The sequence below is a fragment of the Protopterus annectens genome, chromosome 1.part0 (assembly GCF_019279795.1).
Source record: "Protopterus annectens isolate FY-2018-M chromosome 1.part0, PAN1.0, whole genome shotgun sequence".
NCBI classification, from domain to species: Eukaryota; Metazoa; Chordata; order Ceratodontiformes; family Protopteridae; genus Protopterus; species Protopterus annectens.
This window is the reverse complement of record NC_056725.1, coordinates 1,034,311,613-1,034,325,290: the sequence shown is the minus strand read 5'-3', so window position 1 is coordinate 1,034,325,290 and position 13,678 is coordinate 1,034,311,613. Positions and strand designations below refer to the sequence as shown.

Below are 13,678 nucleotides of genomic sequence, written 5' to 3'. Positions count from 1 at the left end.
GTAGTGGAATGAGCTTTGTTTTGCTGGCTTGCATCCATAAATGGACTACCCTTGGTGGGGTAGGAGTGGACTACATACAGAAGCTTTTCTGTCATGGTGTAGTGTTACTGTATGTAGCCAGCATGCCCATGAAGGCAAGCATAAAATACAAGTGGCATATCTTGTAACAGACCAAGACACGCAGTATGTGATGCCAAGGTATTAGAGATGGATAAGGTTGTAATGCCTATGGCTGGCACAAAAATGTACCAGTTAAGTTACAGCTGAGCTAATGACCTATATTTTGGACAGTGTCTCTCATTAAGGGAGGAGGCAGTATAGTTGTTGGTTAAGGTGGAGTTCCTTGCAATATGTCATTGCAAAATATGGTCAGAAGTAGACAGAGATGGTTTCGTCTGTAATGTGTACTTTCATTAATGGGTGAAATACACTGGTACATTGTCAGACTGTACCCTCGTGGATTTGTGTTTCAGTCATAGTATACTCCTTCATATGCCAGTCATAAAGCTAAGTAGCCTAGGCCCAGAAGAATTCACTGGGATGGCTTTTTAGGCCTTGAGTGACTGATTTGTTGGAAGCTAGTCAGTAGTCCTGTTAGTTTTGCACAGGGGTTAAGTACACTGCCCAGCAGTAAAAAGTAAAGGATAGCTTATGTGTTGCTTGCATCATTGTTTTAAATGACAAAGTAGAGAATTTTTTTTGAAATGTTAGCTCTTTATGTTGTTGTTTTTCTTTCGGCTTTTCCCGGTTAGGGGTCGCCACAGCGGAACTCCGGTCCGCTAATGATTGGCAGTAGATTTCTACGGTGCCGAAGTGCCAGCTCGACGCCCAACCTTCAACGAAGGCACGCCCATTCATGCATGTCTTTCGAACGCTACTCGACCGCAGGGAGGACTTGCAGACTCCACACAGAAGGCATTCCAGCTGAGAATCGAATGGGATAACCTCTTGCTGTGAGACGACAACGCTACTGCTGCACCACCACAACTTATAAAAAGCTTGTTATGTTGTGCTCATTTTCTTCAAATTTGTCATCCTAGAATAAAATGTAGAACTGCTTTAACAGCATCACTTTTGCAGTCTTGTCTGTATGTAGTTGCATGTTTAATTGTTTTTGTTTTCTTTCTTAGGTTTGCTGGAATGGGCAATCTTCTTAAGGTCCTTACAAGGGATATCGAAAACTATCCGCATTTTTTCCTGGATTTTGAAAGTAAGTTCTTCAGAATTTCAAGACACTAGTTAAACTGCAGATCTGATATTGTAAATTTTTTTCATCTCATCTTCACAAATGGGTTATGGATACAATCATCGGATCCAGCTCTGCTGTTACTAAGTTCATGGCAACCAAAGAAGCTCTTGGATAGCTCCCCTTACCCACAGTGTATCTTTCCCTGTTTTCCCAGATCTCGTTTGCTGCTTCACGAAGACTTGGTCCTTCCACTGAGCTCTTGGATTGTCAGGTCATATTACTCAAATTACTTTTTCTTATATTTTCTAGCCTTTTAATTTTCATATTTAATCTTTTTTCCCCCTTGTGCTTAGAATTTCACTTTTCCATTAGTAACTGCTTTTTTCTTAGGTTACTTCTCTCTCACTCTGTCTCTGTCTTCGTCTCTCCCTCCATCTCTGTAAAAGTTTTTATTATGGTACTTCCCTTCCCTCGTATACCTTTTAGGTAACCTTAACTACTGTTGTTGGTAGTTCTTCCTTCCTCGTCCTTTGTCTTACAAACAGAAAAAAAGTCTTGCTTCTATTTCTTTTCCGTGTGTTTGACTTCAGTTAATCATGTCAGATAAACATGACAAGCCTGCTGGCTTTAAAAAGCGCACAAAATGCTGGCATAAAATCCCGTTTAGCGATTTTCACTCTCTGTGCGTTTACTGTTTAGGGCCTCTCCACTTACAAGAGAGCTGCCCCATATGCCACTCTTTCAACCACCGAGCATTGGTTGAAAGAAGAAAGAAGCTTATCTTAAAAGGTATGCTTCCATCAGATTTTGAAGAGGCCACTTCTGCTACTCCAGTTAAGCCGTCCACTTCAAAATCAAAGTCAGCTCAATCTAGTCCAGCAAGAAGAGATCTTCTTCGGCTCTGTCAGATACCTCTGAGCCGAACACTAAAACTTCTAAACATACTTGAAAAAGACCTGTCAGGGCCATTGGCACCGGCCACTACCAAACTGGATCCAGTTTCTTCAGCCCTGAAACCATCTAGTAAGGATGGGGTGGATCCATTGGCATTGCATCCAGAGTACAGCCCATTTAAACCAATTATGACTTTCCCATGAACTAGGTACTCTCCAGTATTTAATCCTGTTCTTTCCAGAGTGCCATCATCTTTTCGGTTCAGGCCAAAATCCCTGTCTGGCGCCTTTTCTCGTTCAACCAGAAGCCTTACTGAGGATGTTATGGAGCGTTTGGTGTAGACGTTTATGTGGGCACAGGGTATAACTAAGTAACCTTCAACCCTGATACACTCAGTTCCAGGGCTTCTTAAGTCTACTACTCCCCCTCTAGATCCTCCTCCGATTTCATAGCTGCAACTCCCAGTATCCTTTAGTTCGGTTCTGAGAACATCTTTTTTTGGATCAGGCCTTTGCTGTGAACTCTTCAGCTTTCTCGGAGCCAGAGAGCTCCCAGAGCTGTAGTGACCCTCGCAGTTCTTGAAAGCGTTCAACTTCCAGGTTGTCAGAGCAGTCTATGCATCTCTGGGCTTCTGAGCAGGTGAGCTCAGCTCCAGCTTCTACCCAGGGTGAGCTGCCTTCGGGGTTGGAAGAGGCTTAGTCTCGCAAGCATGTCTTGTTGGGGCTGGAGTCCTCTTTCACTTAGGAGCAGTCAGCCTTTGGGGCCTTGGAGAGGGCAATAGCTACCACTGCAACTAAAAGGGCATCTCCCCCTTTGGATCCTCAGTCCCGTTTTGATTCCCTGCATACCCATTCTGACCAGGGTGCTGTACTGGGACAGTGAGAACTCAAGCACCAGGATACCCAGCGGGTGCCCCTGTCTTTTCAAATACCTCCCCAGAGTTTCCCACTGAGGAGGGTCTTCAGAAGAGAATTTGTAAGAGGAAACTTTTGGACTCCACCGAGGAGTAGTCTGCCACTGAAGACTCCGAACTTGATGAAGAAGGATCCCGATGTATCCTTTGGGGAGATTCTTGAAGTATTGAAACAGAGAGGCGATTGGCATTCTAGTAATCCTTTTCCTGAGGAGTTGATGTACCTGGCAGCTTTTGGTATTGGCCCATCTTCCTCCTGAGTGACTCCGCCCACTGATGAGTTCATAGGTATGATCTCTTGGTGGGCGTGGGAGACCCTAGATTCCATCGAGCTTGTTCCCTGGAGACCAAACAAGATAATTACATCTCCATCAGATAAAGCCTTCTGGACTGAGGGTGTTGCAGTAGATGCCATGGTCATAGCGACAGCGACCAAAAAGGAACTTTTGGAGGAGAGTTCTACTATCCACCCTTTGAATAAAGATTCTAGGATAATGGATAGATGTGGGAAGCATGTTTTCTCTACAGTGACTCTTGCTTTGCGATTGCTGAACTATATCTTTCCCATTTTACTAGGTTACAAAGGGATCTGATTAAGGAGTTATCAGATACCCTGGAAGGAGCAGTAGCTGAGGGTGTATGGCAAAAGGTATCTTCCCAGCTAGCGACCCTGCATTCTGTGGCTAACTCTTCCACGAGGTTTATTGCACATACAGCCTAAGGGAGGCATAGGGCTGCGGGTTCCGCATCTACATGAGGAGACATTCCTTGACACGCCTATGCGACTTTGCAGAGCCTTTTAAGTCTTCCTTTGTCAACGCCCCATTTGATGGTTCTTTTTTTTTTGGACCTAAAGTTAGTTACCCTTTCCAGGTGTGAGAAGGAAAGTCAGACTCTGTCTTCTGTGGGCATATGTTTTTCCGCACCCCAGAGACCCTATTCAAAAGATCAAAGAGGAAGCGGAAAGACTTTGTTCAAGAAATCTCAAGAGTTCTTACCAGGACACACATGGAGATTTTTCCCCTAGAGGCAGAAGGGGGAATTATAATGGAAGACGCCACCCTTGCAGAAGAGGAGGCCCACAGAACCTGGGTTCCCAAGAACCCTTTTTTGGGAAACCCTTCCAGCGCTCCTGAAAGGAGGCCCAATTGTCCACCTCTGGAGGCAGTTGGGGGGGGGGGGTCAACTATCCCTGCACTGGAGATCCTGGCAAAACATGATGTCTGATCTGTGGCTGCAGAGGATTATATCCAGCAGTTATCAGATCCCCTTCAATCACCTCCCCTTATCAACAGAATCCCAGACATTCCACCCAGTCAGAGGGAGCAGGCAGTTCAGATTCAGAAACTGCTAGAAAAAAGGAGTCATCCAAGAGGTCCCCCCAAACCAGAGAGGATTCAGAACTTACTCAAGGTTCTTTTTAGTCCCAAAGAAAATGGGGGATTGGAGACCGATTCTGGATCTCAGCAAACTAAACAGTTTGACACAGAAAGTTCTGAATGGTCATTATTCAGTCCATACTTCCATTCCCGGAGAATGGACTCAGTAGATTTTCAGGATGAGTACTACCATATAAAGATGGACAGGTGCTGCAGAAGATACCTATGCTTCCGGTTGGGAGCCAGTCATTTCCAGTTCAGAGCACTGCTCTTTGGACTCACAGCAGCCCCCAGAGTGTTCACCAAATGTATGGCAGGGGTTGCACCTCACCTAAGACAACAAGGATTCCAGGTGTTTCCTTATCTAGATGACTGGCTCATCTCTCCCCGACCAGGCATCTACTGTTAAATGCATGGGACTCAGCACTTCAAATTTGTACAGAATTAGGTATCACAGTAAACTACCAAAACTCACATCTAGAACCTGTACAAACCTTGGAATTAATTGGGACAGTTTTGGATACTACTGAGATGATCACCAGACTTCCAACATTGATAGTATTAACAATCGGCCGACAAACGAACAGGTTGCTTTGAAATGAGAAGGTAGCTGCTCATCATGTTCTTCAAGCTTTAAGATCGATGACTGCAGCAATAGTATTAGTCCTGTTAGCCAGATTCCACATGAGGATACTAGTGGCTTTTAATTACCCAATTGTCATTTGTTCATCATTCCATGTCTCACCAGATTCTGATAAGAGGGATCTTTTGCATGTGTTTGTTATGGTGAATGCAGTCAAAACAATTGTTACAAGGTCGACCCTATGTTCCCCCACAGCTGCAGGCCACAGTAACCACGGATGCTTCCGAGATAGGTGGGAGGCATTATCTGGGGAGGACGGTCCAAGGAACTTGATCTGCAGACGATGCGAATCTGCACATCAATGTCCTGGAGATCAGAGCAGTGCTTCTGGTGTTGCAAGCATTCCAAGCTACTGTTCTCTGGGGATGGTTGCAATTCAGTCAGATAACATGTCAGTGGTCTGGTACATAAACAAGCCAAGGGGGAACGAGATCTTACCATCAGTGTCAAGAAGCCCTCAGAGTGTGGCAATGGGTGATCTCATCAAACCGCTTTCTCATAGCAGGCACATTCCGGGGGAAGTCCAATGTGATAGTGGACAGGTTGAGCAGATCCATTCACATGCCTCACAAGTGGTCCCTCAACCAAAAGGTAGTGGAAGACATTTTCCACAGATGGTGCCAGCCTTGCTGTGACTTTTTTGCTTCACCCTAAACAACAAATGCAGCAACTACTTTGCCCTGACGACCCCCCCTCCCCACAGGGAAAGTCCCCAAGGGATGTTCTCATTCACGACTAGCCACCCGGTCAACTTTACGCCTTTCCCCCATTCCCCTTAATCCCAAAATTCATTTGGAAAGTAAACAGATTGAAGAGAACCGTAATCCTCATTGCCCCATTCTGGCATAGCCACATTTGGTTTCCCTTTCTCTGGCCTCATCTTTAGAAGAAACCCTGGATTCTGAAAAGTCTTCCAGAGCTGCTGTCATATTTGACAGGAATGACTCATCCAAATCTTCATAATCTCAAGCTGACGGCTTGGTTTCTCAAGTTCCGTTAATTGCCAGACAACCCATGCTGTCCTCATCAGTCAGACATATTTTATCTCATAAATCATACACCCAAAAACTTTACAAAAGTAAATGGATGAAATTTGTAATTTGGGCACAACAGCGTAATGTAGATCCTATTACAGCTCCTGTTCACTTTGTCTTAGATTTTCTGAATCACTTTTTTAATGATGGAGCATCTGCCTCTACGGTTAAGGTTCATTTAGCAGCTATTACAGTTTTTTGTGTTGGAGAGGATAACTTGTTGCTAATTTCCCACAAACTTTGCAAAGCCTTTTTAAAGGGACTCTATTGTGTAGACCACCTCACAGGGATCCCTCTAACCCATGGGACCTCAATTTAGTGCTGTGTTCTATTGTTCAGCCACCATTTGAACCTGCAGCGTCCTGTGATATTAAATTTCTCTCCTGGAAAACTATATTTCTAGTGGCAGTTACATCAGCAAGAAGAATTTCAGAGATCCAAGCTTTGTTCTCAATCTACATATTTGATTTTTCACAGAGACAGTCTCTCTCTGCGTACCAGCCCCTCTTTTCTTCTCAGAGTTGTTTCTCAAACCAGTATCAATCAAACCATCCATTTTACCTGTCTTCTTCCCTAACTTCCACAAGGGTGAATATATTCTACACTTGTTGGCTGTGCATAGACATTTATGATTCTACCTACATAGAACCAAAGGGTTTGCAAGACGAGCCAGTTCATTGCTTTTGCAGGCCCTAAGAAAAGTTTTCCAGTCTCCAGCGTTACCTTGTCAAGATGGCTTTCCGATTGCATTTCCTTTGTTTACTCTTCAAAGGGTATAAATTTTCCTAAGCCTGTTAGGGCTCATTCCACTAGGGCCATGGCCTCGTCTGCCATTTTCCAAACTAATGCTTCCATGAAACGACATTTGTGCAGCAGCCATCTGGTCTAACCATCATACCTTTATCTCCCACTACAAGTTGGACTTGGTCTCCTGGGGAAGGGTTTCACTTGGCTCGATGATTCTGAGGAACATCCTGTCTTGAGTCCGCCCAGGATACAAGGAGCTGGGGACTCTGTCCCGTTTGTGAAGATGAGTTGAAAAAATTGACAGTATCAGATAAAGAAGTCATCTACTCACCATAACATTCCATCTGTAGTGTTGATTTTTTTCATCTGTCCTCACTTCCCCTCCCTCCAACCCCCAGCCTTTGTTGAATGAGAAGCTTCTGTATTACAGGACATGTTTATCCTTATCACTGCAGAACTGGTCTCTTTAACCATCTGTCATTTTTTTGGGTTTATTACTGTGTTTCTTGCTAGTGTGAATGATTGCAAACAAGATCTGAGGGAACAGGGAGATGTGCATTGTGGGTAAGGGGAGCTATGCAAGAGCTTCTTTGGTTGCCACAAGCTTAGTAACTGCTGAGTCAGATCCGATGATACGATTCGTAACCCATTTGTGAGGAGAGATGAAAGAATCGACAATACAGATGGAATGTTATGATGAGTACATAACTTTTTTCTTTAATGTTGTCTCATCTTTTCCTTTTGCATCTTCAACTCTGTGTGCATGCTTGTGCATGTGTATTGCTATGATCTTTCAGAGCTTCATCTCTTGAGTTTCATATGATGGTAAACTGTGTAGTGTGTTGCATGATTCCGGATATATGTTGTATGATTCCAGTCTGTACACAACCACTTGTTAGTAACCCTGACGACCTTTTATTGAAACAGTGTGGGGAAATACAACAGGAAACTTCTCTCAAATTTGTAGATATACTAGCTAATCACCATAACAGGATTATAGGTCAAGAGATAGAATCTATCACCCAGCTAAGCGATATGGCAAAAAAGTATGAAGGACAACCCACATATCGCAGTAGTATTAAAAATCTAGGCAAGGAGCTGATTACTCTAGAAACTCAGCTTAAGGAAAGAAAGAAAAAGAAGTTTGTTATGGATTTAGGGGACTACAATAAAGGGGACCCCTTTAATTTTGATTTACCCAACACAGTCAGACACCTTTCAAAAGGAAACGTACAAAATCCATTTTAAAAAAGGGACTCGTACATAGTACTGACACATCAGGTGAGGAATCATCCTCAGGCTTAGATACAGATTCAGTGGGTGCCACAGGCTCACCAGCTATGAAAAGAAGGAATTCTATTGCCTTACAGGATTTACACCAAGGAGGAGTGGGGGCAGAAAACATCATAGAGGTAGACAATACGGAGAGCTTGCTCCAAAAGTTTGTACACAAAGAACAAATGTAAACATAGCTAACATTTCTTCTCATTCCCTCACCTCCTCTGATACTGAAATCCTAAATAAAGGTTTATCATTCATACCTGTTTTTTTTTTGTTTCTGAAGAAAATTTTGTTAATGATATTCTTTCATTTTGCAGGAATCTTGATTTAAAATTATTTTGTCAGGAACAGACAACCTCAAAGATCACTGATGACTTCAAATATCATAAATCTTCCTTTATGCCCCCTATGAATCAGAATGTATCTATATTTCAAAATGCCATTATCAAAGATCTTCACTTTCAGTTCAGGACACACAACCCCATGGTTAATAATATATCTAAAACATCTATGGACAATATTGTTAAGCTAGCTAATAACCATGAGTTAGTCATAATAGGGGCCGATAAGGGTGAAGCTATAGTTATACAGGATTGAGAACAGTACGACAAAGAAGCTAACAGACAGTTGTCTGATGCACGCTACTACACCCACCTGAGTATCGACCCCACCGCCTTCTTTAAACAAAAAATTGAGGAATTTCTTTCTTTAGCAGTAGAAGAGGGCATCATCAGTAACAACACTAGAACACAACTAACCATAACCAACCCAGTCCACAATATATATACTTTTTGCCTAAAATTCATAAAGATCTTAAGAATCCTTCTGGCAGACCCATTGTCTCTGGCAGAAATTCACTTACAGAACCTCTGTCCCTCTTTCTAACCAAATACTTGCAACCTCTTCTAAAATGTGTCAGAGCACGCATCAGGGACACCACAGAATTTCTTCAGATTATTTCTGAAGTACAATTAGAACCAGATTGGTCGCTGTGTACACTAGATGTCACATCTCTCTACACCAATATTCTACATTGGGCAGGATTAGAACCCTTGGAATATTGGTTAAACAAAACAGAAATGTACAGACCTGGTTTCAATACTCTGTTATTGTGCTTGACTGAACATGTTCTTACAAAGAACATAGTTTTTTTATCGGGGCAAATGCTCCTTACAAATAAAGGGTACAGCTATGGGAGCATCTTTTGCACCAATATATGCAGATTTATTTATGGCATACATTGAAGAACAGATTATTTATGATAACTCCCATAACATATACATAGACGAAATGGATATCTGGAGGAGATATTTGGACGATTGCTGGTTGGTATGGAGATCGGATAACGGAATACCCTTTAGAATTCATTACATATTTAAATGAAAACAAATGGGGAATTACTGTCAACTGTGACAAAAATAAAATTATTTTTTTGAATGTTTTGGTTTCCCGTGCATCTGATCATACGTTGACTACTGAAGTATATCGGAAATTTCCCGAAAATAATTTGCTTCTCCATGCCACCAGCTTCCATCCACCTCATATTTGTAAGAATATTCCTAAATCTCAGTTCATGCAAATGAAACACATTTGTTCCGATAATACTTACAAACACTTTAGAGATGATTTGGTTCTTAGATTCAGGGACAGAGGTTACAAAATGGGTCAGGTCTTACATACCAAACATGTAGTGGACAACATGGAGTGGGATAACCTCCTTCTTTACAAAGAAAAGAATGAGAAAACAGGGTGGGCCACCCAGACTAATCACCACCTATGGACGTAACACCAAAACATTAATGAATATTGTCCAACAACACTGGAATATCTTGACATGTGATTCTAGACTGAGTGAACTGCTGGGGGATAGATGTTTCTTTTCATTCCATAAAGGTAAAAATCTTTCTGCATTTTTCAACCATTTCAAACACGGGCAGCCCACCAATACTAAAGTAACTCAAACAACTTTATCAGGTGAGCCCTTAATCGGGTGCTTTCCTTGTGGCCATTGCATTCATTGTTCCAGACTACTAAAAACCAGAAGCTTCAGCAGTCAGAACACCCCTCAAGTCTTTGACATTAGGTTTTTTGCCAACTGTACCTCTGATTGGGTGATTTATTTGGCTAACTGTAGCTGCTCATCCTTTTACATAGGTCAAACTTCCAGACCTTTGAAATTCAGGATATCAGAACATCTTAGTGAGATAAAACACCACAAAGAAACCAATGCACTTTACAAACACACTTTGTTACACAGCAATGCATATTTCAGTTTTACTATTATTGACAAAATTAACAGACCCAGGAATAACAAATTGGGTTGGCATGATTTGTTGAATACTATGGAGAAAAAATGGATTGTTAAGCTAGGAGGTCTCTTTAAACCAGGTCTTAATGAGCATCTCTAATTGAGCACATGTCCATTTCTTTGCAAATTTAAGTATTTATTTATTTGTCACTCTTTTACACTGATGAAGGCTTTGTATTGATTAGCCGAAACCGGTTTGTCTTTAAAGAATACTTTTATTAAAGTTTTATTTGGTGCCGTTGTATGCTGGTCTCTTCATGTTTTTTGGAATGCTTTTCATTTAAATTGAGACCCTGCAACTGCCGTACTCCCAGAGTTTCTGTAGTTTATGATTCCATTTTGACAAGATTCCCAGTGGTGACCTAGCTCCAATCCCTACTCTCCTATTTTCAGGAGAGTAAATAGACTCGAACTTGCAGCCAATATGTCTGCCACCCATGCAAATTGTGATGACTTCCTTTTTCAGTTTGTCTTATTTCCAAGGAAGATTAATGGTGTAAGCTATTACTACCTACTCGACAGCTGTTTCTGTAATACTAGTTGTACTGCTCATACTCCACAGTTCTAATCACAGCAGTAGTTAAATCATGCTTTAAAGGGACAATCCCAGGGATTTTTTGTTTTCATTTTGATCTTTGTTTACATTTTCAGTCTAGCTTTCTGGGCATGTCCAAACTTTGGCTGCAGGGGTTGGGGGAGGGTTCTTACAGGAAGCTTCAGAGGTGTTAGGCAGATTCCTTCTCAAATTGAAGTTGCACTCACAACAGCCCTCAATCATTCATTAGTTTCAACTGTCCTTTTTATCCTCAGAGAAACTAGCTTTTCAGGAATGTTATTATCTGATTTGCTAATACCCTGCAGGAAAGCATCTGAGCATTGCAAAGTTAAAACACTGGTAAACACAGTTTTCAGTTAATTTTATTTCATATTTTATTTTGTGCTGAATTCTGAATGCTAGCTAAGTACAATGATTTTATGACACAAATGCCCTAGCTTCTGTAGAAAGCATCTAAAAGATGCAAGTTTCAAACAGTAGTAGAAGCAGTCGTTTCTTTTATCATGTTCAAATTGATCTATGAATACTAGCCAACTGTGATGGTTTTCTGACCTGCTAATAGCTCTGCAAAAAGATATATGTCTTCTAAAGGGTTCAAACATGAGTAGACAGTCTTCAGTTCCTTTTGTTTTATAGTCCACATTGCTCATATAAACTCAGAAAGCTGCTAAAATAACACAAGTTATCGTGCATTTTCTGAAGGTTAAGAAGTCTGAGCTCAAATATATGTCATTATTTAGTGACTTTCATCTTCATTGTTTTGGAGGAAAACTGCAAATTTTATGAAGAACAGACCAAAAACATCAGATGAAAATGTGAGCATTCTGCAAAAATCTGGACAGTAGAGAGGTATGACACACTCATCCATTCCTTTAATTTCATATTTTATTTTGTGCTGCTCTCATGCATTTCCTGCTGTACATACTACATGCTACATGTTGGTGATTTATTGGTTGCACTGTATGATATGCTCTTAAGCAGTTTATTTCTCTTTCTACCTTACAACTGTATGCATTATTTGTACTTGATTCTGCTGTTATCTGTAAACAAGTAACTGAAATGATACAGCGTGTTTTCTTTTGTCATCATTCTGTCTGTATTGCCTGATGAGTGGCTAATTCCCTGTCTGACAATCCTTAGTCTTACATGACACTTTTCAAACTGTTGTTGCTGTTCCAAGTTACTCACAAGAAGGCAACATCAGAGCACCGACAACTAGTATCCTACCCTCTTCACTACCTCATACTCTAATACTTTGCCCTTCATAGCAAATCAACACAAGATAGATCATTTTCCTTGTATGTGTGTTGTGTCCTGACTTCATATACTACTGTTGCACAATTATATACAGTGTCACTGCAGGGCTGCCACATCTCCTGTTGCCAAAGTGGGATTTTTGTATGAAAATGTGAGATTTTGTAGGACAAACCACACCTACAACCAGTGCAAAGGACTGGACTTCAGTTTACTGCTAAAATAAAAGCTCATTTTTTTTTTAGAATTTGATTTATTTATGCTGTTTCATATAATATTTACATGTTATAAAGACACTATAATGGATTTATGCATATACTGAAGGAAATGTAGAAACATTTCTGTCCTAAAATTGTCATTCTTAGCAATTTCTTGTGGGATCATTAAAGTATTTCTGATTCTGATATTTGACATTTTTGATGTTTTTTCACAGGACACAACTGCCCATGCAGTGGCTGTCCTGCATAAAGTGGGACATGTGATAACCCTGTGTTACTGACATTATTGAAGATGCGCAGCACACATTGGAAATCTCTTCACTAAAATAATGCTGGTCAGTGCTGCAATGTAGCAAAAGCAATGTCTTTCGGCTTTTCCCAGTTAGGGGTCGCCACAGTTGAACTTCAGTCTGCTAATGACTGGCAGTGGATTTTTACAGTGCCAAGTTGCCAACCCGACACCTATCCTTCAAAGAAGGTACACCCATTCACAACGCACCTACCTGCATGTCTTTAAACATCACTTGACCACAGGGAGGACATGCAGACTCCACACAGAAGGTGCTCCAGCCGAGATTCGAACAGGAGAACCTATTCCTGTGAGGCCACAGTGCTAACCGCTGCATCACCATGCTGCAATATAACCATTCTTTAATACTGTACTACCTGTCATTCTGTCTAGATCAAAACTTCTCTTTTCAATACAAGGGTTACATTCTCACTTTGTTATAGGGGGATATTAAACATGAGGGTCTATCTGTCATTTGACTGAATTACTGAGATTATACAACATTACACTCTTTAATCAAGTGTCAATAACTGCATAAATAAATAATAAATGTACTTGAGACCATGCAGCTATGCTCTAATACACATGCTATTCCTGATCATACAAGTCGTGTTTTTCTTCCTTTTGATTGTCACTCTCTGCTACAAACCAGTTGTCATGTGCTTCATCAGCTTGTTAGCTTTGTCTAGCATTGATTTTTTTTTTTGGTTATGCCTAATATTTATTTATTTATTTCCAGTTTGATTACCGGGGAAGTCTACTGGGCCCACGCAGCCCATTTTCAGTGGAGGCCCAGGGAGAAAACCTCCATGAAACAGATTACATTAAAGATAGCAGTCCAATAAAAATAAAAGTACAAGTCCAAATGTGAGGTGTCGGTGTAATAAAGTTGTGAACCCCCATATTAATAGCTATCTAGACCACTGTATATCCATTTCTAAGCCATTTGTTCTTGTCTTGGCATTATGAAAAG

General features: G+C 41.1%; 1 protein-coding gene across 3 annotated transcripts in view; it reads left to right on the top strand.

Annotated features, from left to right (window-relative positions):
- Positions 1–1,131: 1,131 nt before the first annotated feature.
- The window catches only part of CYRIA (CYFIP related Rac1 interactor A), a 601,118-nt gene continuing 588,571 nt past the window's right edge, over positions 1,132–13,678 (top strand). For 2 of the 3 annotated variants that reach the window (XM_044064836.1, XM_044064845.1), the window contains exon 1: positions 1,137–1,210. In XM_044064836.1, the coding sequence (XP_043920771.1) occupies positions 1,141–1,210 (70 nt within the window). In that variant the 5' untranslated portion in view covers positions 1,137–1,140. Of the gene's footprint in view, positions 1,211–13,678 lie in introns of all 3 variants that reach the window. The other variant, XM_044064853.1, reaches the window with a different exon arrangement.